The sequence below is a fragment of the Mustelus asterias genome, chromosome 7, assembly GCF_964213995.1.
Source record: "Mustelus asterias chromosome 7, sMusAst1.hap1.1, whole genome shotgun sequence".
Lineage (NCBI taxonomy): Eukaryota > Metazoa > Chordata > Chondrichthyes > Carcharhiniformes > Triakidae > Mustelus > Mustelus asterias.
This window is the reverse complement of record NC_135807.1, coordinates 73958415-73984139: the sequence shown is the minus strand read 5'-3', so window position 1 is coordinate 73984139 and position 25725 is coordinate 73958415. Positions and strand designations below refer to the sequence as shown.

Genomic DNA, 25725 nt, shown 5'->3' with positions numbered 1-25725 from the left:
TGAAGACATGGGTTTGAGAGGATATAAGTCTGATGGAGATATGAAGGTGTGTGAAAGTGAGTTGTGATGTCCCTTGAACTGTCTGTGTGTGAGATCAATGTGAATGTGTGATGGGCTTCAACTTTACCCGAGAATGTCTTAGGCAGGACTTTATCAAATCCCTTCTGGAAGTCTATATAAATAACATCAACAGGCATTCCCCTGTCCACTACTTTAGTCACTGCTTAAAAAATTCAATCAGGTTTGTCAGGTATGACCAATCCTTTACAAAGCCATGCTGACTCCCTCTGGCTCTCTCTGACAGCTAAAAGTTTCAAGGTGTTCAGTCCTTAATCATAGACTCCTGTTGATTCTCTCTGTATGACTCAGTTCCATATTGATCAGTGCATTTACAAAAGGGACAGCGAAAACATCTATTCTATTCATTTCCTTACATCATTTAAGAAGCCATACCAGCTTCCCAGGGGATTGATACATCACATAAATGCACAGTTAAATTCATGAATCATGTAGTAGTTCTTCATTGTGCATGATGCTCCTAAATGAATTTTAAAGATGTGTTAAAATTCAAAGGGATCAGTCACACACATTGGATTAAGAATGAATCCTATAAACTTAATACTGAAATAGCACTTCAACTGGAGGATATGTTCCTTCAAATTTCCTGTTCAAAGTCAGTAAGGGGAAAAGCTAGCCTGTAATTGATGTGACTAATGGATAAATAAATGGAATTGTTTAGAGCCCAGGCAGCTGAAGACATGGGGCCCTAAGTGCCGATTCTAAGTGCCGGGTGGACTTGAAACTGGGAATGTTTCAGATCCGTTCTCAGGTGCCCCCAAACGCACTCTGCCTGAAAAGATAGCAACGATTCTGAATCGCACTGCACAAGTCTGTGGGAGTGGGTTAACGCGACTGAAATCCTGCAGCTCTGATCGGCGCCTCCAACTGCGCATGTGCAGAAAAAAAATGATAGAATACCTGCCACATCGCTCCCGGGCCAGATAATGCCTCCCCCTGGCCCCCACAGACATTGCCCCACCCCCCCAACATTACTGACTGCCCTATCCCCGCCACCCAGACCGAGCACGGGCCCCTCTCCCCTTCCCCCCCATCGATCTCAGGCAGAGAGATCCACTCTCCCCCCTCCACCCTACAGATATCAGGCAAGGTGATCCCCCTCACCCCCACCCAGGACCCTCCCGCACAAGGCCCCCATCTCCTCCGGACTCCGATGGCTGTGTGACACCTCCCTCTCTCTCCTCTGTCCCCAGTCATTGAGTCACTGATCCACCATTCCCCCACTCCCCATCAGCACACCCGCAAGTGCTCACTTGCCTTCCCCTCGATGCTAACAAGCAAACTGCATGGAACTTACTGGAATGTTCTGCCAAACTGCCCCTAATGAGGGGCAGCTCCATTAAAAACTCAAGAATGGACAGGCAGGCATTCCTGCACAAAATGTGCGCACAACCAGTGCCCTGATTTACTGAGGGTGATCTGGGCAGGCTACTGGGTGCAGCAGAGGCAAGGCAGAGCACCCTTTTCCTCCCAGGAGGATGCAGACCCAGGGGTTCTTATGACAATGCGGCCTGGGAGGTAGTAGCCGCCTCGGTCAATGCCAGGGCACTGGCCCCCCGAACCGGGAAGCAGTGCCGGAAAAAGGTCAATAACCTCATCCGGGCAGCAAAGGTGAATGTTGAACCCCATCTTCCATCTTCCCCCAAATCTCCCCCAGATCCTCCCATCCCCAGCACCCTGCATGTTTCCAGCACCTGACCCCCAAGCAGCTCCTTCCTATCACCCCCCCAAGAGCCCCATTGCGCTTGCCCTCTAAGGGTCACCACCTGATACTCTGCAGGAGTCACGCCACCATTTCTTTCATGGCTCCTTCTGTCTCCACAGGGGAAGACCAACCATAACACCCGTGAGAGGACGAAGACAGGGGATGGTGAGCCAGACCTCCGGGTCCTCACCCCCTTTGAGGAGTGGGCGCTGGAGCTGTCAAGGGGAGGGGAGATGCGGGCTGTCAGCGACAGCATGGCCGGGCTGCCGTCAAGACGTGAGCACCTGTCATTCCTCCACTCACTTTGAGGCAACTTCTCGGGGACGCAAGTTTCGGGTGTGAGGGGCAAGGTTTAAAGGAGATGTATGAGGCATGTTTATTTCACAAAGAGCATCGTGGGTACCTGGAACTCGCTGCGGGGAAGGTCGCGGAGGCAGATACGATAGTGACCTTTAAGGGTCGTCTTTACAGCTACTTGAATGGGATGGGAATAGAGTCATATGGTTCCCAGAAGGATAGGGGGTTACAAATCAGGTGGTCACTACAGGTTTGGAGGGCCGAAGGGCCTATTCCTGTGATGTAATTTTCTTTGTGCTTTATTCCATGTTCAATGGAGAAATGTGAATCGTGTGTTTTGCATCCCGGATTCCTCTCCCTCCCTTGCACTTCACCTTGTGTCCTGTGTTGCAGGGACAGAACCGAATGCTCCGTGGCCTTCTGGACTCCAGGCCCTGCTGCAGCTTCCACCCATCCTGTTCAGGACAGCTCGGACGAGTCCTCGGAGGAAATGGCTGAAGGGATCTCCGAGGGTGGCACCGTTTTTGTGTCAGCTTCCACCTCACCACTCACCATCCCACATACTGACACGTCGGTGGGTCCAGTTAGTGGTGAGGCTTCTGGGTCACTCTCTGGTGAGCACGACACATCTGATAATGTACATTGAGTGGAGGAGGGAATGTCTGAGGCCTCTGGCACCCGGGGGCCTGCCGGAGGCGAGGACTCAGCTGGCCTCAGGCCACATGCTGGGCCTCTGAGATCACTTCTCCCTCAGCTGCTGGAGATGCAGCAACAGAGCCAAGGAATGCAGGAGGGGCTGATGGCCACACTGGACCATCTGCAAGGCTGTTGGGAGGAGTCCCAAAGCTTTCAGGCAGACCAGCCTGTCTTGAGTGCTTTACAGGCCAACACTGCAAGGATGGCATCTGCAGGGGAAAGCCTGGGGCAGGGGATCCTCACCATGAGTGGCAGGCTCCAAGCGATGGCCGAGTCACAGCAGGCCACAGCTAAGGGACTGCACAGGCTTCTTCGAGATTCTGCGGCCTATGGCCGAGAGGCACGAGAGCTTGCAGGAGACCCAGCGGGACAGCGCTGAGACACAGTGGGCTATGGCTGCAGCCCTTGTGAATGTGGCCCAGTCGCAGAGGGTCATGGCTGAGGGGCTGCAGAGCGTGGCCCAGTCTCAGAGGGCACTTGCTGCAGCCATTGACAGATGACCCCTGACTCAGGTGGCCATCGCAGAGGGCTCGACCACCATGGGTAGTACGTAGGTGGTCCTCCGGGACTGGCAGTGCTTCTGGAGCTCACTCCAGAAGCACCGCCATCCCATGGAGTGACCCAGGGGCCCTCAGGAATCCCAAGGGAGGAGGAGGGGCTCGAGCCCATGCTGGGGCCTTCCAGCCAGGAGACTGTGGCTGTGGCTATACCTTCTGACTCCCCCCTTCCTGACACCGGGGCATCTCAGGGGCAGCGGAATGAAGAGGGTGTCATGGAAACATCCCAGACACCTGGAAGCAGGCCCGGGCCCTCAAGGTCCAGGGCCTTCAGAAGACGACCACCACATGCGTCATGGGACATGGTAGGCAGCTGGCCCCCTCCACCTCCGATGTACATTCTGGGGAGTCACTGAGATGTAGTGGTAGGCCACGTAAGGTTAGGAAGTTGTAGTTGCACTGAGATGGCACGGGTGAAGGGCTGCACTAGTTAGAAAGATATTTAAGCACCTTAACGTTTTCTGTTCACAAATGTTAGAGCCTATTAAAAGCCTTTATTGCAATTATTAAATGTTTTTTCACCATCCACCTGTGACTAATCTGTCACAAATCGGAATCCTCTTCCATTGATGATCGCCGGAGGGATGCTTCATGTTGATGTCAGTTGGAGAGGCCCCTCAATGCTGTGTCACTGAGAAAAGGAAGTAATTGGTTCCCCAGAATCCACAAGCGATTCCTTCCCGTCCCCCACCCCACCCGCCCCAGGGCCCTGTATGGGGGTTTCAGATCCCTTACCCGCTACACAGACGTGGGCCCAGGTGCCAGCGTGCATGCGGAGCTCAAGTAGGAGTCAGACAAGTTTGCACCAGAGCATCATCATAATGATGCTTAGTGAGTCATCATCACCCTCTTGCCTGCCAAAAAACCCACTAACCCAGAGTACCCAGGCCCACCACATTGGCGTGACAATGTCGCAGGATATAGAAGGAATTTTCGGGGGGGTGGGGTTGGAACCGACAGACACAAGGCCCTAGTGACTGAACCACCTGGTGATCAGGGCCTCCCTTGCCACCCTCACCTGCCTGATTTGAGCTGCGAGCCCTCCAGCGCCTGGGTGGTGTTCCTCAGCATGCTCCTCTTCTTCTTCCTCCTCCTCTTGCTGGTTATCCTCCCCAGCGACACCCGGCTGGTCAGCCTCCACGTCCTCCTCGCCCTCCTCCTCCTCCAATATGTCACCTCTCTGCAGAGCCAGGTTGTCCAAGGCACAGCACACAACCACTATGCGGGAAGAGATCACAGGGCTGTGTTGGAGGCCCCGCCAGATCGGTCCAGGCACCGGAATCGCATTTTGAGAAGCCCAATGCACCTCTCCATTATCGCGTGGGTGGCTACACGGGCCTCATTATAGCGGGTCTCCACCTCAGCCACAGGCCTCCACACAGGCGTCATCAGCCATGTCCGAAGTGGGTAACCGATATCACCCACGAGCCACCACCGCAGCCTGGGCTCCTCCTCAAATGCCTCTAGGATTTCCAAGCTCCTGGCATTGAAGCTGTCATGCACACTCCCTAGTGTCTTGCGCAGACATGCATAATGTTCATATTATGGTCACACACTAGTTGAACATTCAGGGAGTGGAACCCCTTTCTGTTGATGAATCTCCATGGATTCTGTAGGGGGCCCTTGAGGACGACATGAGTGCAGTCAATGGCCCCCAGTACGTTAGGCATCCCTGCAATGGCTGCGAACCCTGCAGCCCGGGCTTCCTGATGGGCCTGGTCCAGGTTAAATTTTACAAGAGGAATTACAGGCTGGATCAAATTTGGACAGATAAATTGCAGTAAAGTTGGATCCTGACTGCAATAGTCAAAATGAGGAATTTATAAAAACATGACACTTCAGTTTGTTTTGATGTGATGTCATTTTGGAAAGAAGCTGATTTTGTGCTGGTTTTCTGATGAAATCGGAATGTAGAATAATACTCAGAGACATAAAAATCCATATTATTGAACTTTTCTGTAAAGTGCACTTTCCATCATAACAAATAGATGGAAACAATGGGCATGATTCTGCTGTTGGAATAATGAGGAGACTGATGGGGATTCTGCAATGTAACTATTAATGGTACAGCAGCTTCAGGTAAGGAGCAGATAGCTTGTTCAATGCCATTTCCAAAAGCTACTGCCTGAGTTGTGAAGCTCCCACCGTTAGCTTTGTATCTAACCTGCTGGCACCACTGATGTTGAGAAGCCTCAAAACAGCAAGCTGCACAGGGATGTCCATTTGGTGCCTACCCTGTGGCTCCCTAACCAAATGCTAAAAGAGGCCAGAACTTGCTTTTCAAAGCAGGTGCAGTCCTATTCTATCAGTCAATCAATTCGAAGTACTCTATTCAGGGGTACAGCTTTGAGCCTTTCTGTCATTTCTGCAGACATTGGCGCAATTTCTATCTAATTCTAATTCACACACAATTCGAGCACATGCAACCCGTTGAGAGAGCTACCTGAGAATGACTGAGGAGACTGAGTCTAAGATGAGAGGCTGTGAAGAAACTGTCATTTGCTGAAGTGAGATCTGTCTGAATTGATTATCGAAATGACAGTGAATGGCAGTGAAAGTAGTCATCTTCTCAGAATCATTTTGACAAGCGTTTGTTTGCTATGAACAAATCTATTGTGAAGAAAACATATGCCTTCTTTTACTGGGATAAAGTTTTCATTTTGAATGGACCAACGCGATGAGCATAAAATGGAAAACTTTTCTAATGAAATAGAAGCAGGTTGGCAGCCGTCTGCTATTGGAGTAGTTACAAGGTCAGCATGCAAAGTGGCTGCCTACTCCTAAATCAGTAATATCCAGCACTCTTCCAGCTATATGGTCCTGTGTGCTTTCTGCTACATCTACAATTATTTGTCCAAATGTATTCTAGAAACTAGAAATGTGGGGTTGAAGAAGGTACAGGTCAGGGTGGTAGCATTGGAAATCAGTGCCATTCCCAATACAGCGTTAAGCTGCCGACTACACACATTCCCATGGACGCTATCCAATTAATGAATGTAAGATGTGTAGGTCGTCAAATCTGGGGCAGGAGGTGGGAATGGAGGTCAGCATCAACTGATGTCACAACATGTGCTGGTATCATGTCTCCAGGGCAGACAAACCTTCATTTATTGCTGTCGAAGCAAAGGACTCTTTCCTGTTCCTGCTGCCTTGTGTTGTGCTGCCCCTGATGCTTTCAGGCACTCTGTTACTGCTGCTTTCCACAATTGTGCTGCGGCTGATGGTCTTCCACTCCCTGAGGACCAATAGTACTCAAGGAACTCAATAGAAGACAACACACATGCGGTAGAGGGAAGACCCTGGTGACCCCACAGTTCAGCAATCACTCTCCGCTGGTTCTTCTCTAGGTGGGAAGGGCAAGATGAGGAGTCCTCTTCCTCCGGGATGGGAGGAGGTAACCAGCTTACCTGACAAGCAAACCTGGATGGAGATTGCAGAGCAAGTCAACTATTGTGGATCACCCCCTGAACCTGGATCTAGTGTCACAGGCATGGCAATTCCCTTAGTCAGTCTGCCATTCCTCTTTACTCTTTGCAGTGTGTAAGAGGATTGGTTTAGTGCTGAGGGAGTGACTATCCAGTCACTGGGAATGGGATCATGCAGCAACATGTTTACTGAGAGGCATGGCTGCATCTTTAAGCTGCTATTCCCTTGCAAAGTTCAAACTGTGATTAAGCCCCATCAGAATTTCACACAGTGAATGATGAAGTTAGCTTTTTCTCCTCTTACACTCCGGGTCTACTAATTATCATTTACTTTGCATACCTTCTTTCAGCGAGCCACGAAGTGCATACACAATTGTTACAACCGGGTGAACTGGCTCCTCTTTATTCAGCCTCCTTGGTTGGTCACAATAAAGTCTTTTGAAATCTATTTTTCCTATAGATGCCTTTTCCAACCCAAATGCAGCCAATCAAACCAGGTTTTCTTCATTTTGCACTTTTCTTTAATAAGTTTATTCATTTCTAAACCTGAGAAAAAAATAATAAAAGATGCAGCAATACACACACAGATCTTAGAAGTAAGAAAAGTTAGAGTTCAAATAAAAGTTGGAAGGATATATGATTAAATCATTTGTTTTTTCTTGAGGCACAGATTGTTGAACATTGTGGTCATTGAGGTTAACTGGTTTCCATTAAAATCCTGGAGTTGAATTGAAGTTCAGATAACTGCACTTTGTTGGAGACAATCTTAGCTTCAGAGAAAGAGAGAGAGACTCCTGACTGCTCTTTCAGCAGTTTCTCCAGATGACATGGATAACTAATCCGTGTTTGGCTTGACAAAACCAGTTCTTAACTTCCTGTCTGTATATTCCACAAAAAGAATTAAATGAACATGTCTTTCAGTCATTGTTGTAGAACAAGTAATCACATGTTTGATCCTTCATCTCAGAAACCTTTGGCACATTTTAAGATAGGAGAAACCAACAGGAGGTGGAGTTATTTTATCCCCCACAGGGGTTTTGAATGTCTGTTGGATGTATCTGGCTAGTGAGCAGGTCCCATTGTCTTGACAGAATTACAGTGAATTAAAATTCAGCACTTTGCACTTTAATGCTTTCCTTTCAAGAGTTCCTTTTTGAAGTGGACCTTGACACCCACTCCCCCCTCACCCCATGTATGAAGTTCGATGCAACATGTCAGGGCAGTATCATAGAATCATAGAAACCCTACAGTGCAGAAGGAGGCCATTCGGCCCATCGAGTCTGCACCGACCACAATCCCACCCAGGCCCTACCCCCACATATTTTACCCGCTAATCCCGCTAACCTACGCATCTCAGGACTCCAAGGGGCAATTTTTAACCTGGCCAATCAACCTAACCCGCACATTTTTGGACTGTGGGAGGAAACCGGAGCACCCGGAGGAAACCCATGCAGACACGAGGAGAATGTGCAACCTCCACACAGACAGTGACCCGAGCTGGGAATCGAACCCGGGACCCTGGAGCTGTGAAGCAGCAGTGCTAACCACTGTGCTACCGTGCCGCAGTTCTGAATGTAATCCATATAGGAACTTTCCAGATAGGTGGCCAAGTTAAAACATCACAAATAGTGACTGACGATAGCCATCTTTTGTCTGTTTCTTTTCTTGTTTTTAAAAAATATGTCCGCTTTAAACAGGTCAGTGTCGGTGGAATTTTACGAGATTGATTCTAAGTGTCCAGTTGAGTGAAAATTGGAGAGTTCCTGATCCATTTTTCCGATGAGTTTTCACGCCCAATCTTATGCACTGAGTCATTGAAAATATGGGCTAGACCGTTTCTAACTGCAGCAGGCAGTGGGCTGAGCTTAATTCACTAGCCAGCCTGTAGAGGGAGCTATTGCGCATGTGTAGACCTCTGACGCTGCAGATGCGCAATTTTAGCAGCCGGGGTCTGACAGGCTGAAAGAGAAATGTCAGGCCCATGCTGCTGGAACCAGCCCCAACAAACCTCCCCCGCCCTGCAATCACCAGGCCCACGGCCGATCGCGAGCCCCATAAGCCCCCCAGAACAATTGCGCTGCCATCCTCCTCCCCCTTGATCCAATCCCATTGCAGAGCGGCAGCGGACTCCCTCCCCATACCCAGTCCTAATCCATTGCAGAGTGGCAGAGTGGCAGCAACCCCCTTCTTCCCTCTGATCTGATCCTATTGCAGAGTGGCAGCAGCCTCGCCTCCCACCAGATCGGATTGCATTGCAGAGTGGCAGCAGGGTCCCCCTCACCCCATCAGGCTTCCCTTTCAGGCCCCACCCCTATAGGCCATACCCCTTCAGGCCCCATCCCATTTATGCCCTTTCCCTTCAAGCCCCCCCCTCCTTCAGGCCTCGCCACCATAGGCCCTGCTCCCTTCAGGCCCTGTCCCCATAGGCCCCACACAGTGGGCATTGACCAGGTGCCAGGCTGGCAGTGCCAAGGTGCCAGGGTGGCACTGCCAGGCTTGCACTATCCAAAGGGCACCCCTCTCTTGTCCTTGGCCTCCCTAGGAGGCCTGAATGGCCCCTGGTTCCAGCGGCGAGGCCAACACGACTGTTCTCTCTGGCGAGGAAAACACCTGCTCCCATGGGGAGCAGGTGTTTTCCTCGCCGGAGAGAACCTCACCCAGCAAGGCCATAAAGGCAAGTGAGCCTGGATGATTGAGTGCCAGGCTCACTAAACACATGTAAATGAAGATTAGAATGAATTTACATAATGTATTCAGCCTCTCACCCATTTCCAGTGCCCTCGCCGGAAATCCAGCTCTCATAAAATTGTGAGAGATGAGAAATTGGGCGTGATCCTGATTTCTTGGCTGTTGCACAATTTTACCAGCTCGCTGTGCCCATCGATGGGCAGGGAGAACTGGTAAAATTCCGCCCTATGTTTCTGGTTAGCTGGTGAAGTGCTGGGAAGATCTTACTCAGACACAATTGCCTGTTGTGATACAAGTCCCAAACTGCATCTAACTCTCTTAGCAAACACCCAGATAAACTGAAGCATGTATGTGAATGCAGAGATTGTTGGAGATAAAGTTGGTGAGCTACAAGTCTTGTGGGAATGGGATGCTTTGGCGATCTGGAGACTTGGCTCAAAAAAGGCCAGAACTGGGTACGAAATATTTGTAGATGCAAAGTGTTCAGGGATGATAGGGAAGGAAAGAAAGGAGAAGGGTGGCAGCACTGATTAACGATAATAATATGATGCTGGACAGTGAGGATGTCCAGAGGGATCAAGAACAGACTTTGGTTAGAGTTAAGAACTATTAGATTAGAGTTAAGAAATATTTGATGTACCATTACACTTATGATATTATTCTATAGGCCAGCAGCTAATGTGAAAGGTACAGTTGAACCAATTTTCAAGGAAATTACAGAAAGGTACAAAAACTACAGGATAGTTATAATGGGGGACTTTATCTTAATATAGATTGGAATAGTAACAGCATAAATGGTAGAATGGGGGGGGGGGGGGGGGGGGTAGAGTTTCTTTAGTGTGTTCAGCAGAGCTTTTTATATCAGTATGTAATCTGAACAAAAATAATGCCAGCCATAGGACAAGCTGAATTGCACTGGCCGGCAGGGACATGATGGGCGAATGGCCTACTTTTGTTCTGTAACCATTATACGACTCTAGTTTTGTGTACCGCTGACACTGTTACAGCTTCTGTTGAACTCTGTTGTATCTGGCTTGTCTGATGGGATTGTGTTATTATGACAGTGGGACCCCCTCCGTGCCCTTTGCAGTTGTAACATTATCGGCCTCAATGCTGAAGAAAGTGAAATATTAGTCTTTTCCAGATAGCATTACAAGGTGTATCAGATATATACAACACGGAAGATTCGGCAACAACCTGCCAATCATTACTGGGAAATATGTGAAATGTTCTGTATAAATTATTCATTGGAAACCGAAAATCATACATAGGAAAAAGTTATTGAAAAATAACGCACAACTATCTCACGTGCTATGCACCCGGGTGTTTCAAAGTTACGGAAACAGAATTTTAAGACCAATTTTCGTCTCCACAATTAAGCTCTTTTTTTTGTATGTAGCTGGCTTGAATCCTCCACAGTGAATGTTTGGGTAGATTCACTTTCTGAACTGCAATGTGAACCTGACTCACGCCCGATCAAAAAGGATCGTGCTGGAACTTGCTCGGAGCTAACGGGGAAATTCCACCATTTGAAATAGAGGGTAATATTTGACATTATTGTCGAGCCAGGCTCAAGTAAACATCCTCCAACATCTTTCCAAAACGTCTCGGCTAAAACAAGCTCAAGCTGGCATGGGAAAACCACTTGGTGCCAGTGGTTTCCTCGTCTTTAATCAATACAGCAGCAATGGTATTGTACAAAACATGACACCAAATCCCTTAGCGATGGACAAAACCCTCAGCTCACCCCCGTCTCGAGAGAGGTAATTGTCTCATTACAATTTTTTTTTTAAACAAGACGACATATTTGGAACCGAGTGGCTTCATGTTCAATCGAACTGAGGGAAACAATAACCCGCCGCTTCTATTCACAGGGCGAGGTGGCTGATCGACATTGTTCAGCACTGCGGACAGCTCCTACACTTCATTCCAATTCCACTCCGCTCCCAAACAACTTCCAACTTCTCACCCATCCCATACTAACACTGGCCCAGTAATGCGTCGGTGCAGTTATAAACAGACTAAAAACTCCAGTCCTAACTCTGTCCTCATTCCCAATTCCGTAACAAACTCTAATCTCCAATTTCAATAACTCATGGTCCCAACCACATGCTTTAAGTTAAACCCCAAACGCTTTTAAACAGAGGAGATTCTCTATAACACACTTCACGTTAGCCTTAATCCCTGCTCACTGAAATTATAACCATGAAGTTTCAGCTTGTCTTCCAGTGCTGCTGTCACTCTGAGATATTTCTTTGGAGACAAAATAAAAGGCTCAGGAAGAAGCTCACTCCGCCAGCCTGGTGAGTGTGACCGGGACAGCTGTTTAGAAGGAAGCAGCGTTCAGCTTCACACACACCGGCTGCTCTGGAGCGGACTAACTTGCCGCTGTGAGTGTGAGCACGTTGTGTGTGTGTATGTTTGTGTGCTGGGGGTGCTGTCTGTGGCTTCCTCCCCCTCACTCATTCATGAATGCGCCCACACCATGCTCCAATGTTCTGCGTCACTAACCAGGCTGCCGACGTGATACCCAAAGCTCGGAAGGAAGTATAAAAAGGGCAAGAGCCAGTCTGTACCCCAAATAACTTCCTCCCACTTTGCAATCTCATCTGGAGGGAACAAGGCTGCAGGACTGACTCGAACCGCCAGTTGTCGTTCAAGTATGTGTTTTTTATCCACTCCCCCTTTCCCTTCCGTAGCGGCTAACGAGTTGTTACTTTTTAAAAAACATGTCCAGTCATTTGAAGTTTAATCTTATTCTGCCTTCATGTTACAGGACAGAGTCGATTGCCAGAGTCGATTAGGGGATTGGTTAAAAAAAGCTGGTTTTACGTGGAGGAAATTGTTGAGATAATTTAAATGACATTTTCTATTAGAAACGCTCAGCGTGTTTCCAACCTTTTCAGTTATTACACTTTCAGCATTCTGAGTATTTTGTGTTGTCTAAATTCGATTCATTTTGTGTCACCAATATTGATGATGCCGTCAGTAATTTATTGCAATGTCCATTGGGTTACAGAGTTAATTGTGATTTTGAATGTATATATTACAGTCGCACATTCAACTGGTTCAGATCATTTATTTAAACTTGAAGTTTTGAATGTAAAGTAACAAAGCTTTGACCATGCGTATGTGTCACTCTTTGTATATGTGTGTATTTGTGTGCGTGTGTTTGTGTCTCTGCGTCTTTATGTGTCTGTATGTTTGTGCCTGTGTGTTTGTGTATCACTTTGTATCTGTGTGTATTTGTGTCTTTGTGTCCCCGTGTCTCTGTGTGTTGTCTTTGTGTGTGTGTGTGTATGTGTCACTCTGTATCTGTGTATTTGCGTCTGTATGTCTGTGTGTGTCTTTGTGTCTCGGTGTGTGTTTCTATGTGTGTGTCACTCTGTATCTGTGTGTATGTCTGTCTGTCTCTGTGTGTCTGTGTGCCTGTGTATGTATCTTTGTGTCTCTCTGCATGTCTGTTTATGTTTGTGTGTCTGTCTATGTGCGTGCTTTTGTGTGCGTGTCTGTGTGTCTTTGTGTATCTGTGTGTGTATGTGTGTGTCTCTGTTTGTGCCTTTGTGTGCTTGTGTGTCCTGCCCTGTTCATCTTGCAATGCACATAACATCAAACAGAAATGAGTTCTCACTGGGAATTAATCCTGTTTCATTTATTAATGATGCAATCTCCCAATAGGGTGGTCAAAGCAAATACGGTTCAAGATCAGATGAGAATTAAGAAGTCAAAGATTGTCCTTTTTTGAAACTATTTCACGCTGGATGGTGAAAACTCAGGGAATTAATTTAATTTGTTCCAATGCTTACGCCATGTGGTAATTGCGTCCCTCAACGATCAGTTGCTAAATAACTAAAGGAACTAAATGTTCTCTTAGCCGCTCTTCCTAATATTGGCACAATTGATATGGAATTTAGTGCAATTTTAATATTGTTTTGTCTTCCAGATTTCCCCCTATCTGCCATGAGGACCCCCATGTTGCTTTGTACTGCTATCTTTCTGGTTGCCTTCCTGCCCAGTGATGAGTGTCGAGCCTTTGAGAGCCCCGCATCCACTAAACACGGCCCGGGTCCACAATCAGGACTCCAACAGTCAATTTTACCACTTTGGATTCGCATTGGAGAGGAATACCTCCTGCACCTGGGCAAAACATCCAAGAATGGTTCTCCCGTCGCTGCCAGCCGGCGGGGAATGACCCTTTCCGACCGAGCATTCTCGGTGCACCTCAACGCGCTCAAAGACCAGGCTGGAGACTGGGGCGAAGTTGACAGTGGATTCCAGGATGAAGCGGATCAGATGCTAGATCGAGGGAAGAGGCTGGACGACCCTCCCATTTCCCTGGATCTCACATTCCACCTTCTCAGAGAAGTGCTGGAGATGGCCAGAGCTGAGCAACTAGCGCGCCAAGCACTCAGCAACAGGAAAATCATGGAGCTAATCGGCAAGTAGAGAGGAGCCACCACATTAAAGCAATTCAAAAACACATCCCTCATCGCGCTGCTTGGGCACTCGCCGTTTATTTTTATAGCGCTGAATTATTAAGGTGTGCATTTCAACCGAGTTAACGCTGTATTGAACGGATCAAATTTACATTGTAGAATTCTAGATAATAAACACATCGGTGCCAATCATTGTTCCTGTGTAAGAGAATGTCTAATATTTATATTTTTTAATAAAAGCTGCAAAGTGACGCTCGCTTTATGCTTTATTGTGAGAGGCAGTAATAGTGTTCATTTATTCTAATATCAGAGAGAATCATTGTGTGCGGGACACACAAGGCGCCCCTGGATAAGCATCGCGTGTGGCTGAGTAACCCGTTTGGTAGAGTGTGTGTGTGTGTGGGAGATGGAACCATTTTTATCAATGAACTGAGGAGCCCTGGGGCTGCCTGCAGCTTACATCACAAAGGAGAGGCTGCCGGGCGATTCATTCATAAAATCCTAAAGCACCCACAAGACTGCGCACTGGGAATACAAAACATCACCCACCCAGGCATGGCCATCTCACGGGGTTAAGATTAAAAAGAGTTCAGATTTGCGGACGCCACTGTGCACTGGAACTGCAAGTGATCCGAAAGTAGGTGAGAAATTGCCATCTCAAATCTCTTTTTAATCGCGTGTAGTTCCTCCACCTCTGCAATGAAATGAAACCCACTTTCCAGTGAAATAACTCATCCTCAAATCCAAAAATCAACAGCTCCACCATTGGAGTAGAAATCCAGATTGTTTTAATACAATGATTGATGTTATTTATGGAAGGGTTAAGATGCTTCTCTTTGATTTTTATCGGGTGCCTGGGCTTCTCCCCCTCTCTATTTGGCCAGTGAGTTTAACCAGGAGAAGGAGAAGACGTGGCGGGCTGCCTCGCCGCTCTTTGCTCCGCCGCCGCTTTCATCTTCACTTTGGGCGGGAGCAGAGTTTTCAGAATCCGCCTGCAAGAGAGAGAGACACAGAGGCTCAAGTTATTTCCAAACGTGACACGACAAACTCTCCCGGAGCCGGGCAATTTCCCATCTCCAAGTACACCACTCACAATCCCTTCAGACATGGTGAACACTAATGTAGCTTCATTCAGAGTTTGTAACCGGAATAAAGATTCTGTGGGCAAATTCGCTCTCGGTACAAGAGCTTTTGGGCATGTTTGACTCGCACTTAGATTCATGAACCTGTTTGAGCAAAGAATAGCGGCTTGTTTCTCTCACAACTACTCAGAACTTGTGTCTATAGCCAACTATATGTGTCATAAAATGGACTGATCCTCATTAAAATTATACATTCGGCTTAATTCAAAAATCTCACAGTTAATTCCCTGCCACGCTTCTCAGAAAAATACAATAGACTTAAAACATGACCCTCCTCCCCATCCTTGCTCCAATTTCTGTACAATTTTGCCCACCTTTCAAATACTTTAATTCTCTGTCACTGTAGACACCGCACAAGTTAAGGAAACTAAGTTTTCCAGAAGGCGAGAGATCATTTTTTCCTGGACCGTTCTCACTTCGCAAAAACTCCAGTAACCCTACCCTTCCACCTCCCCCCCCCCCCCTTCCGGATGTTCCAGACAAGAAACAACCACTGGCTGGAATCCTGGAAGTCATGATGTGGAGATGCCGGCGTTGGACTGGGGTGAACACAGTAAGAGTGGACTCTTACTGGAATCCTGTACTCTTACTGGAATCCTGGAACACCGGGAGAGACTGCTACTTGAGGTTTATCACTGGGTGCACTGCTCTTCATAGAATCATTCAACAGTATAAAGCAGAAAGGGGCCATTCGTCCCATCATGTGTACTCCATCTCCTTCATAGGGCATTCGGGTCTGGAATGCATTGCCTGGAAGTGCGCTGGAGGCAGGTTCAATCGAGTTTGTTTTTTTGTATTAGTGCCACAAGTAGGCTTACATTAACACTGCAATGAAGTTACTGTGAAAATCCACTAATCGCCACACTCTGGTGCCTGTTCGCGTACACTGAGGGAGAATTTAGCACAACCAATGCACCTAACTAGCACGTTTTTCACACTATGGGAGAAAACCGGAGCACCCGGAGGAAACCCACGCAGACACGGGGAGAACGTGCAGACTCCACACTGACAGTGACCCAAGCCGGGAATCGAATCCGGGTCCCTGGCGCTGTGAGGTAGCAGTGCTAACCACTGTGTCACCGTGCCACCCAAAGCCTTTGAAGGGCATTAGATGGTCATTTGAATAGAAACAATATGCAAGGATACAGGAAAAAAGTAGGGGATATGACACGAAGTCAGAATGCTCATTTGGGGAGTCAGTGCTGACACAGTGGGCTGAATGGCCTCCTTCTGCACTGTATCAATTCTGTGATATAATCCGTTAGCCCCATTCCTCCTCTTTCCCCAGGGCCCTGCACTTTAATTGCTCTTTCAATGATAGTATTGAATCTATATTGAATCTATATATTGCACTCTATCAGACAGTGGATTCTAAATACGAACCACCATCGCTTAACAATGCTTTATCAGCCACCATAAATCTGTGTGCTGTCATTCAGCCATATAGGTTATGTTTATTATTTTTTCTAATCCCTTCATGATTTCAAATACCTCTATCAAATCTTCTCTTAATCTTCTCCACTTTGATGTGAATATCCCCAGCCTCACCAGTCTATCCCTCATCCCCAGAACCATTCCGATGAATCTCTAAAGCCTTGATATCCTCCCTGAAGTGCAATGTCCAGAACTGGACACATTTCTCCAGCTGGGTCTAAATAGGTTGATATCAACTTCCGGTCTTCTTCTATTCAATGGGGTTAAAATTCGATAGCATCTAAAAACAGGCGTGGGGATCACAAAGCACAAATAACCCACACTTGCTGATTATGGTTCACACTACCTTCGTGCTGCCTGCTCACTTCATTGCTCTTAGCAGTACTAACAATGCCATTGATTGGCCAAACTCATCATCAGGAAACCAATACTGTGAGTGGCCAATTAAAGTGAACATGCACCTCTTAAAGGGGAGGTATTGTATTAGGGTACAGACTGGCAATCATACAGGAAATGAAGCTGACCCTGGAAAGATTGAAGAGTGGTTCAACAGTAGAGAGAGTAGACGCTAAACTTTTTGTGTGCTGTACTGAGGGCCTTCTTGCAGAAGATAGAAAAGAGGTAAAGTGTCCAAGTGGACTTCCAGATATGCTCAGAAGGCAGTGGGGATTGATAGCTAAAGAGACTAATTTCAGGATTCAGACTCCGAGGATCTGCACACGGTCAAGTTGAGAGAATTCATCTTAATATGTCATACCCCACCAGCTTCAGACACTGCCTAATTCACCCCAATCACTCATCTGTCAACCATCTCTATCAATCAGGCTCATATTTAACGAGTAATTGAGGATGCAATGGAACAAGTTTCACATCAACAGCTCAGCTTTTCACTGTTCAAACATGGCACCAGCCAAACAGATTGCATCACATTCACTGACACACATCTCTATCTCTTCCAAGGCAAGGTGGAATACAACCAAAGACAACAGGAGCTAACTGGTGGAATATAGGTGCACCTGCACATTCTAAATACCATGGAGCTGACAGTTCTGGTCATTAGTTAGGTTATGTGGATTGGCCATGGTAAAAGTCCCCTTAGTGTCCCAAGATATGTAGGTTGGGTGGATTAGCCATTGTAAATGCATAGGGTTACAGGGATAAGGTGGGGTGGTGGGCCTGGGTAAGATGTTCTTTCAGAGAGTTGGTGCAGACTCGATGGACTGAATGGCCTCCTTCTGTACTGGAGGGATTCTATAATTCTATGATTAATGGAACATCTTTTGCTGAGGCTAGGGCCCACAGTGGGGCTGAAACCAACAAAGATGATGGTATCCTTATACCTAATCCTACTTCTCACAATCCATCTCCCCCATCCCTCATCATACACTCTGTCCTGATTTACTAGCTACAGATTTGTGAAAGTGTGCAATTCTTACTTTCTCCCCCACATTAGCACAACCGTACCCTTGTTTCAAGTATTCAAGAAGTGAAACTTGGACAGGCAGTGAAGGGACACCAAGAAGACAGTGATGATGATTCTGTGATATGAAGATTCAGCATCACTAGACTTCACATTCACAGCCAGAAACTCTGAGAGTAACTTTCTTAGAAGATTGCTGGGTTCCACATGTGGTGAAACACCGGCAAAAATGACTTGCAGGCAGGGCAAGTGGCAAGGATCGGACAGGTGCCAGCTCATTGGACAGTGAGGCGACACAGGATCTCTGCTGCTGCGAGCTGAAATGAAAGCTTCAATGGGGAATCCTACAGCAGAATGCTGATGGCGTGACAATGAAATGTTTGATTCATGGCGTGTGCAATGAAATGTTTGATTCATGTCGTGTGCAATGAAATGTTTGATTCATTAGGAAATATACTCGTAATCCCAAGGTCAACATCAAGCAGCACAAAAGTGGTCAGCACTAAGCTGGCACAGGGCTTTGCTGAGAACTTGCAGCCCATCCTTTCCAGTTTTTTGCATTGTGGCCAGTTGGACACCGTAATGGTCAGTGACAGAGAGAAGGTGAGATGTGGAGTTGGGATTGTGGTTTGTGGTATTACACATGCATGAGTTCTTCTCTTCTTCCTCCTTCCTCCTTCTCCTGCTTCTCAGCTGTTGTCACATAGCTGGTGACAAGAGCCATTCCTTTATGATGGTGAGGGTGTGGAGACTGTAGCAGACATCCATGACTTCTGACACCTGCTCTATTGAGTATGCAGGTCTGCTCCAGCATGATCCAGGCACTGGAAAACTTGTTTCAACAGCTGGATGCTCTGATCCATTGAATTTCTTTTGGCAGCATGGCCTTCATTATGTGATTGCAACATACAAGTACGAGTTATGTACCAGGGTCATGATCCATGTCATCAATGAATTGCACATGTCACCCAACAGCCACCATTGGTTTGCAACAATGGCTCAAATACAGAGGGCACAATGGACTACTGCAGTATGAAGGCAATATGACTGCTGCCAGGACAGTCTACTACCTATGGCGATGGACCAGCTAGACAGTGAGGGTGTGGAATCCATTTTACATCTAATGCATGGCAGAGGTGACATGCAGCAACCACAAAGTGATGTGTGCAGTCAATGACATCCTGTTTTATTGGGAAAGTTGCAATCCTAGTAACACCACATACTCACTCCTTCTGCTGCTCTCTGACAAAAGAGAATGAGATGTAATCGGCTCTCTTTGAATATAGAGCCTGAGTGACCTCCCATATGCAACACTGCATGACCAACTGCTAGATGTAGCAAATATAGCAAGCTCTAACCTGGAAGACCTGAGATTAATCGCCATGGACACCTTCGCAGCCACTAGTAATGTGGTCCTTACCCTGCTCTGAGGTTGCAGTTGTGGCTGCAGTAGGTGGCAGATTTCAGTGAAGGTGTCCTTACAGTAGCCCAGACATTTCACGTATAGTTCCAGAATGAGATTCAGGGAGGAGAATTACACCATGAACATCCAAGGCAGACGTGGCCTGTGGCTGAGAGTTCTGGTCCCAATTCTCCTTCTCCCTCTTCCAGTAGTTTGTCCTGCTCTTTGTGCACTCTGTTCATGCTGTGTTCTAAAGAGAATGCCGACTACTGCTCACATGTCTGGGAGTAACTGGTTTGTGCAGAGATCCTGAAATTGACAAGAACTCCTTCAGCACTAGCCACACTGATCAGAATAGGTTTTTGCAATTTTAAACAACAGTAGAAAGCAACAGAAACTTGTAGAATTGAGGCAAGTGATGGGAAAAAAACCCAACTAGCAATGAACCTCTCAGTAGTTTATGATTTATTTAAAAAATGCTGGTGAAGGATACCCTTCCTGCTGCTGAGTCTGTGTTCAGCCATGGAAGGTTCAGAGAGGGTGTTTGCTGGAACATTGAGCTCTCAAATGGCACTGCTGTTGTCATGTCTGCAATTGCATGATCTACCTGCTATGCATGTTTTCCATGGTTGTTCATCATACGTGTTAACACCCTCATCAATACAGCATCCGAAATGATTTGTTCCAAAGTGTTTACGTGTGTCACAGAAACCATTTTGGAACTCTAAGGACACTTGTCGTGCCCAGAAGACATGTGCAAATGATCCAGATTTATCACAAAAAACCTTTACTTTCAAAGTCCTGTATCAGAATGCTGTAGTAAGTAATTTGTTAACCTGTCCTGCCATTTTCAAAGAATCATGTCTGAGCACCTCCAGGTCTTTCTCTTTCTGCACCTCTTTTAAAATTGTACCATTCAACACATATTGTGCCTGTCTTCCAGAGCGGCAATGGTTCCACATCCTGGTGCTGCTCCACATTTCCTCCAAGGTCTTCCGAGTTCAGCTTCACCAGAAATATGGAGCAGTGTCCCTTGCAGAATTCCATTGCAGCACTGTGGTGTTGTGGGAAGACTAGAGATGCACCTTTTCATAGTACTGACTGCTCGATGATAAATTTCAAGACTCAGTGTGGACATTAGTGAATGGATGAATGGACAAATCAGAGAATGGGTAAGGTTCGAGTGTAGGTAATTGAATGAGATAAGTATTAGGTGCGTTAGGTGGGAGGGTGGGCTAATGGGTATATGGTTCGGGGGCAGTTGCGATGGGTTGGGGGTTAGTTGAGTGGTCTGGGGATATACAGATTTGGTTGTGGGGGGTAGTCGGAATGTAGGGGATAGTCAGATGGGAGGGGTAGTCAGGTCTGCTGAATGCAGTATTGGGGGGGTGTTCAGGATGTTGTCAGGGTGGGTCAGGGGATCAGGAGGGGCAGGATGTTGTCAGGGTGGGTCAGGGGATCAGGAGGGGTAGTTGGAGTGTTGAGGAGGGGTAGTTGGAGTGTTGAGTCAGACAGTGATTGGAGATGTCAGTTGTGGAGTTACCCAGGAGTTAGATTAAGATTTCTCTGTTTAATATTTCCTGGGTAACTATTCAGGTAAGTACATTGGAACTGTCAGAAGTCTTAGGCTGGATTGTTACCACCTTTCAGACTGGTGGGCTTTTCCCATCCTGATGCAGTGAATGGAGATTTGGCTGGGTGCCAAATTCTCCGACCTCGCTGCAGCAGGAGCAGGGTGTGAACAGCCAGTAAGATCGTGCCCTTTGACTTTAACTCAGAGTTAGACTTTCGCAGAGGATCCTGAGGAGCAGGGAATTTACCCATCAGAAGTTCAAACTTCCCAGGCAATTCCCACAGAGATCAGTACTTTGGCAGGGTTCTGACATGCATCTTGGGTGGTATGTCCAGTTTTCAACAATCCAGAGACCTGAGGATCTTGGCCTATATCTCTCTTAATTATTCCTACCAAAATGTATCACCTCATACTCTTCTGCATTGAACTTCAGTTGCCATGTGTCCATCCATTCCACTAAGCTGTCTATGTCCTCTTGAATCTTCTCACTGTTCACCACAGTTCCAAGTTTCATGTTATTCACAAATTTTGATATTGTACCCTGTAACCCCAAACGCAGATCCTTATTGTATATCAAAAACAGCAGTAGTCCTAGTTCTGACCCCTGGGGATCCCAAATGTATATCCCCTCAAGTTTGAAAAACATTATTGAGCACAACTCTCTGCTTTTTATCCCTTAACCAAAGATTGTAACCACGTTGCTATTGTCCCCTGGGTTGCAATTTTATTAACAAATCTATAATGAGATACTTTACCAAACACCCTTTGAAATTCTGGATACAGAACATGAACTGCACTGCTCTCATCAACACTCTCTGTTACTTTATCAAAAAACCCAATCAAGTTAGTCAAACACAAATTTTTCTTAACAAATCTGGGCTGTCTCTCCTTTATTACTTCATATGTGTCCAAGTGACTGCCAATTTTCTCCTGACCTTTTGTTTCTGTAAGCTTATCCACTACTACTGTTAACCTGAATGGCCAAAGGGGTAATACTTCAACAGCTACAGATTGGGAATTGCTTTGACATGATGGGCTTATGATATAATTCATATTTTGATACAATAATTTAAATGGAGGAACTTTTCCACCTCTTTTAACAAGCACACAATATTTTAGAGTGAAATCACACTGTGCGAGACAAACACATTGTTCCTATGAAATTACTTTGCCCAATAGTTTTACAAAAGTCTTAACTCATGTAAAGATCAAATAGAAAGATTTAATGTAAATAAATCAAAAAGGGGGTCCTCATACAATTCCATCCATTGCATTTTGTGACTTCATCAGCAATTCTTTGTTGCTCTCCCTGTGGTTCTTTGAGCAGCTGCATCACACAGACCAGGGGATTTAATGTTTAACTCCACTTCTGTGCTGCACTAGCTGCTCTAAGGGAGAGGAGCTATCAGTGCGGCATGGAAAATTGACCTCAGAGCCTTTGGGTTAGGGACAAAACATATAATTTGAGATAAAGTAAGTGTACATTAGGAAGTGCATTGGTTAATCAAAGACAGCCAGGCAGTGATGTTTGACAACGTTAATAGGACTTTAAAGAACTCACAGATTGTACAGATAAAGGGGATGGAGTAGATGTAGTATATATAAATCTTCAGAAAATTGCTCAATATAGTATCTCATAAAAGGGTCGTTAGAAAAATTCAGGTGTGTCGTACAAGAGGAAATTGATAAAATGGATAAAATGTTGTCAGGTGGATAGGACTAAGATAAATAGGTGTCACTTGTTCAGACTAGTAAAGGGTTGAAGGGGTCCAGGTGTCAGTGTTGGGTTCAGTTTTGTTCTTGGTTTTTATAGATTATTTGGATTTGAACACAATCTTAAAATCTGCTGAATATATAACTGTAGGAAACTTGACAAACATTGAGAACTGTAAAGGACCCCGGGAAAATATAAACATATCAATGGAGTGGACAGACAAGCAGCAAATGCAAGTTTATGGGAGAAAAACCACAGGAGTGAGAGTATACGTTTAATGGAAATATGCACAAGGACATGAATGCCACAGAAAGAACATATTATAGATTGAGCAGGATGATGCCAAAGACAGAAAAATACAACTAGAAGCAGAGACATGAGAAACTGGAACTATTTTCATTGGTGCAGCAATTGCTAAGAACACGTTTAATAAAGGGTTTTAAAATTATGAAGAATGTTAATAGTGAGGTGCTAAAGTAACCCAAACTGCCATGGCGAAATAAAAAAATCATCTTCAGGAGAGGGAAGGAGTAAAGAAAACAATCAGAAAATCCAAGGGATAAAATTAAACAAGGTGAAATGAAACATTTGGAGAACGTTGACAATCTGTGTTGAGGCCAGTGACAGACATTATCATAATGCACCCCTAGAGGAAAAGGATAATTACAGATATTCCACTCAATGATTGCTTCTCAGACAATACAATGGGACGTTTTAAGGTAGCATATAATATAAACTAAGTTATGTTCAACATTTTGAACTTGAATCTGCACCTGGCATTTTTCAGGTCTGTCCTAGTAATAGACCTTAACATCAGATGTTGAAATGTTTACAAGATGTAATGAAATAGGTCACTTTACTGTTGGAATTTCGTTGCCCTTGGACTGGTTAGCTCACAGTTCTCAAATCAATTGATCATGTTTTCACTTATTTGTACTTGGATTTTCTGAGGCACATTTTTCTGAGTCATCTCCCCAGCTGTATGTCACTATGTTAATTATCTATTGCTTTTAATCTAACATATCCTCATGACTCAGTCTTGGTAATGGAATCTGTCTGTGGAACAGTCAATTTTCATTCTCAACCTGCGATTATTTGTTAGCACAGTGCCTGTGTCGCTGAACAGTTCTATCGTTTTCAATGTAGCAAATCTTTTGGCAGTAATAACAAAAAGCACTGCAGAGATACAGTGATGGAACAGTCGGTTAAATCAACCAGACTGGATCCAAAAGCATAAAGCTCAGAATAGGGAATGGAGCTCCTAATAATATTTACTGAAGATGGATCGGGATTTGCAATTGCGAGCAGATTTGTCAAAGGGTAACCAAATTCCAGCAGTGAAGTGACTCCTTTCATTGCATATTGTAAACATTTCAAAATCTGAAGTTTAGGTCTATTACTTAGACAGACCTGTAAACTGTCAGCTGCAGGTTCAACTTCAACAAGTTGAACATAACTTAGTTTATATCATATGTTACCTTAACACCCTACATTGTATTGTCTGAAAAGCAGCCATGGAGTTGAACATATCTGTTTTTATTGAGCAGGATATGGCAGCATTAAATGGGATAGAAAAATCAAACTTGTCATGAAGTCAAAGAATATTAGACATCCATGTTAAAGACATGTTTTATTGAGCTATTATTCAACTTTGAATCACAGTAATATTTCATTGATGCAAACATGCTATAATCAGGCAATTTTCAGTCTTGCTATAACTAAGATTGCCTCTGTCAAAGTATAATCGCAGACAAGCATTGTCACATAATTGTTGGATAATTGATTATTATGGTATTTTCCACAAATATGCTAAAGAGATCAGCATTTTAACTGTTCGATTATTTTTGCTGTGAATTCATTTAGTCAGCATCAAAGTGAAATTTTCAATATCAACATATGTTTGATTTTTTTTACGTTCCTGCTGTTTGAGAATTTACAAAGAATAAATTAATGATTGCCAACATACTTTGACAGAAAACTTTGTCATAAGAAACAAGAAAAAAATGCAACTTCTAGTAATTATCCTGAATGTCTTATTAAAATTATGCAGATAATGTTATAATTGAGGACAAGAAGCACAACAACTTTTTAAGCAAACAACCAATCTCTGAAACATTTAACTGCTATTATATCAGTGCATCCAAAAATACAAAAGTCCTAAAGCCTTGATGAAAGCCTTTTCTTTACTGATAATGTTCCCTACTGAAAGTAGCAACTAGGGGTGAAAAACTAGCATTTCATCTTTTGTACGATTCCATTTCTCCAGATAAAACATTTCCAGTAAATTATCCATAGAAAGGAAGGTAGCATGCTGATGCAGCATTTTGGAATTCTAACCTATGACCAACAGAGGTGGGTTGTATCAATGATTTTCACATGCTTTATCTATCCCTTTATGAGAATGAAGAGTCAAATTAAGGACAGGCAGCTCTCAACAGAAAAGGAAGACCAATCTGAGGGTATGTTTACATGAGAACAGCAGTGTGGTTACAAAAGTGCTCCACTTTTTCATGTCACTACAATTATAGTGTAAATGCAGTGGGACTCAAAAGTCAGAATTCAGGTTCCGAGCAAAGCACAGTGAGAATCCCTGTCTAAATGAATCTCACTTTATTTTGCTTTGGAGTCAATTTGGACATTAACACATGATGTACACTGTACTGGCTTAGCATTGGCATTACAAAGTTACATTGAGTCCATAGGAGAGAAACAAGTCATTCAACTGGTTCATACGGTGTTTATGCTCCACAAAAACGTCTTGCCACTCCTCTTCATCAAACCCTATCAGCATCTTCTTCTACTCCGTTTTCCCTCACATACTGATCTAACTTCCCATTATGTGCATCTGCGCTGGTCACCTCACTACTCCTTGTGGTAGGAATTCCATTTTCATACTATACGGTTAAAAAAACTTTTGAATTACCTACTGGTATAATACCTCTAGCTTTGGATTCCCCCCAAGTGGAGATATTTTCTTGATGGCTAGACTTTCATGTCCTTTCATAATTTAAAAGACCTTTATCAGATCATCCCTCAGTGTTTTATCTTTCAAAGAAAAGACCTCCAGCCTGTTCAGACTTTCACGATAAAAATATCATCTTAGTTCTGTATCATCCTTTTGCACCTTTTCCAGTCCCTCTATATTATTGTTATAATAT

The 25725-nt window shown here is 45.2% G+C and overlaps 2 protein-coding genes across 6 annotated transcripts in view; one reads left to right on the top strand and one right to left on the bottom strand.

Annotated features, from left to right (window-relative positions):
* Window positions 1–7269: 7269 nt before the first annotated feature.
* The window catches only part of trim55a (tripartite motif containing 55a), an 81268-nt gene continuing 62812 nt past the window's right edge, over window positions 7270–25725 (bottom strand). For 4 of the 5 annotated variants that reach the window (XM_078216269.1, XM_078216267.1, XM_078216268.1 and 1 more), the window contains one exon: window positions 14654–14874. In XM_078216269.1, the coding sequence (XP_078072395.1) occupies window positions 14755–14874 (120 nt within the window). In that variant the 3' untranslated portion in view covers window positions 14654–14754. Of the gene's footprint in view, window positions 7638–14653; window positions 14875–25725 lie in introns of those variants that run through there. The other variant, XM_078216271.1, reaches the window with a different exon arrangement.
* crha (corticotropin releasing hormone a) lies at window positions 13226–14017 on the top strand. Its single transcript, XM_078216273.1, has one exon. It carries the CDS (start codon window positions 13350–13352, stop codon window positions 13890–13892), a length of 543 nt encoding a protein of 180 aa, XP_078072399.1. The 5' UTR covers window positions 13226–13349; the 3' UTR covers window positions 13893–14017.

What these genes read in the sequence shown, in the direction of transcription:
- crha (XM_078216273.1), top strand. Translation starts at nt 13,350, where the DNA reads ATGGAATTTAGTGCAATTTTAATATTGTTTTGTCTTCCAGATTTCCCC.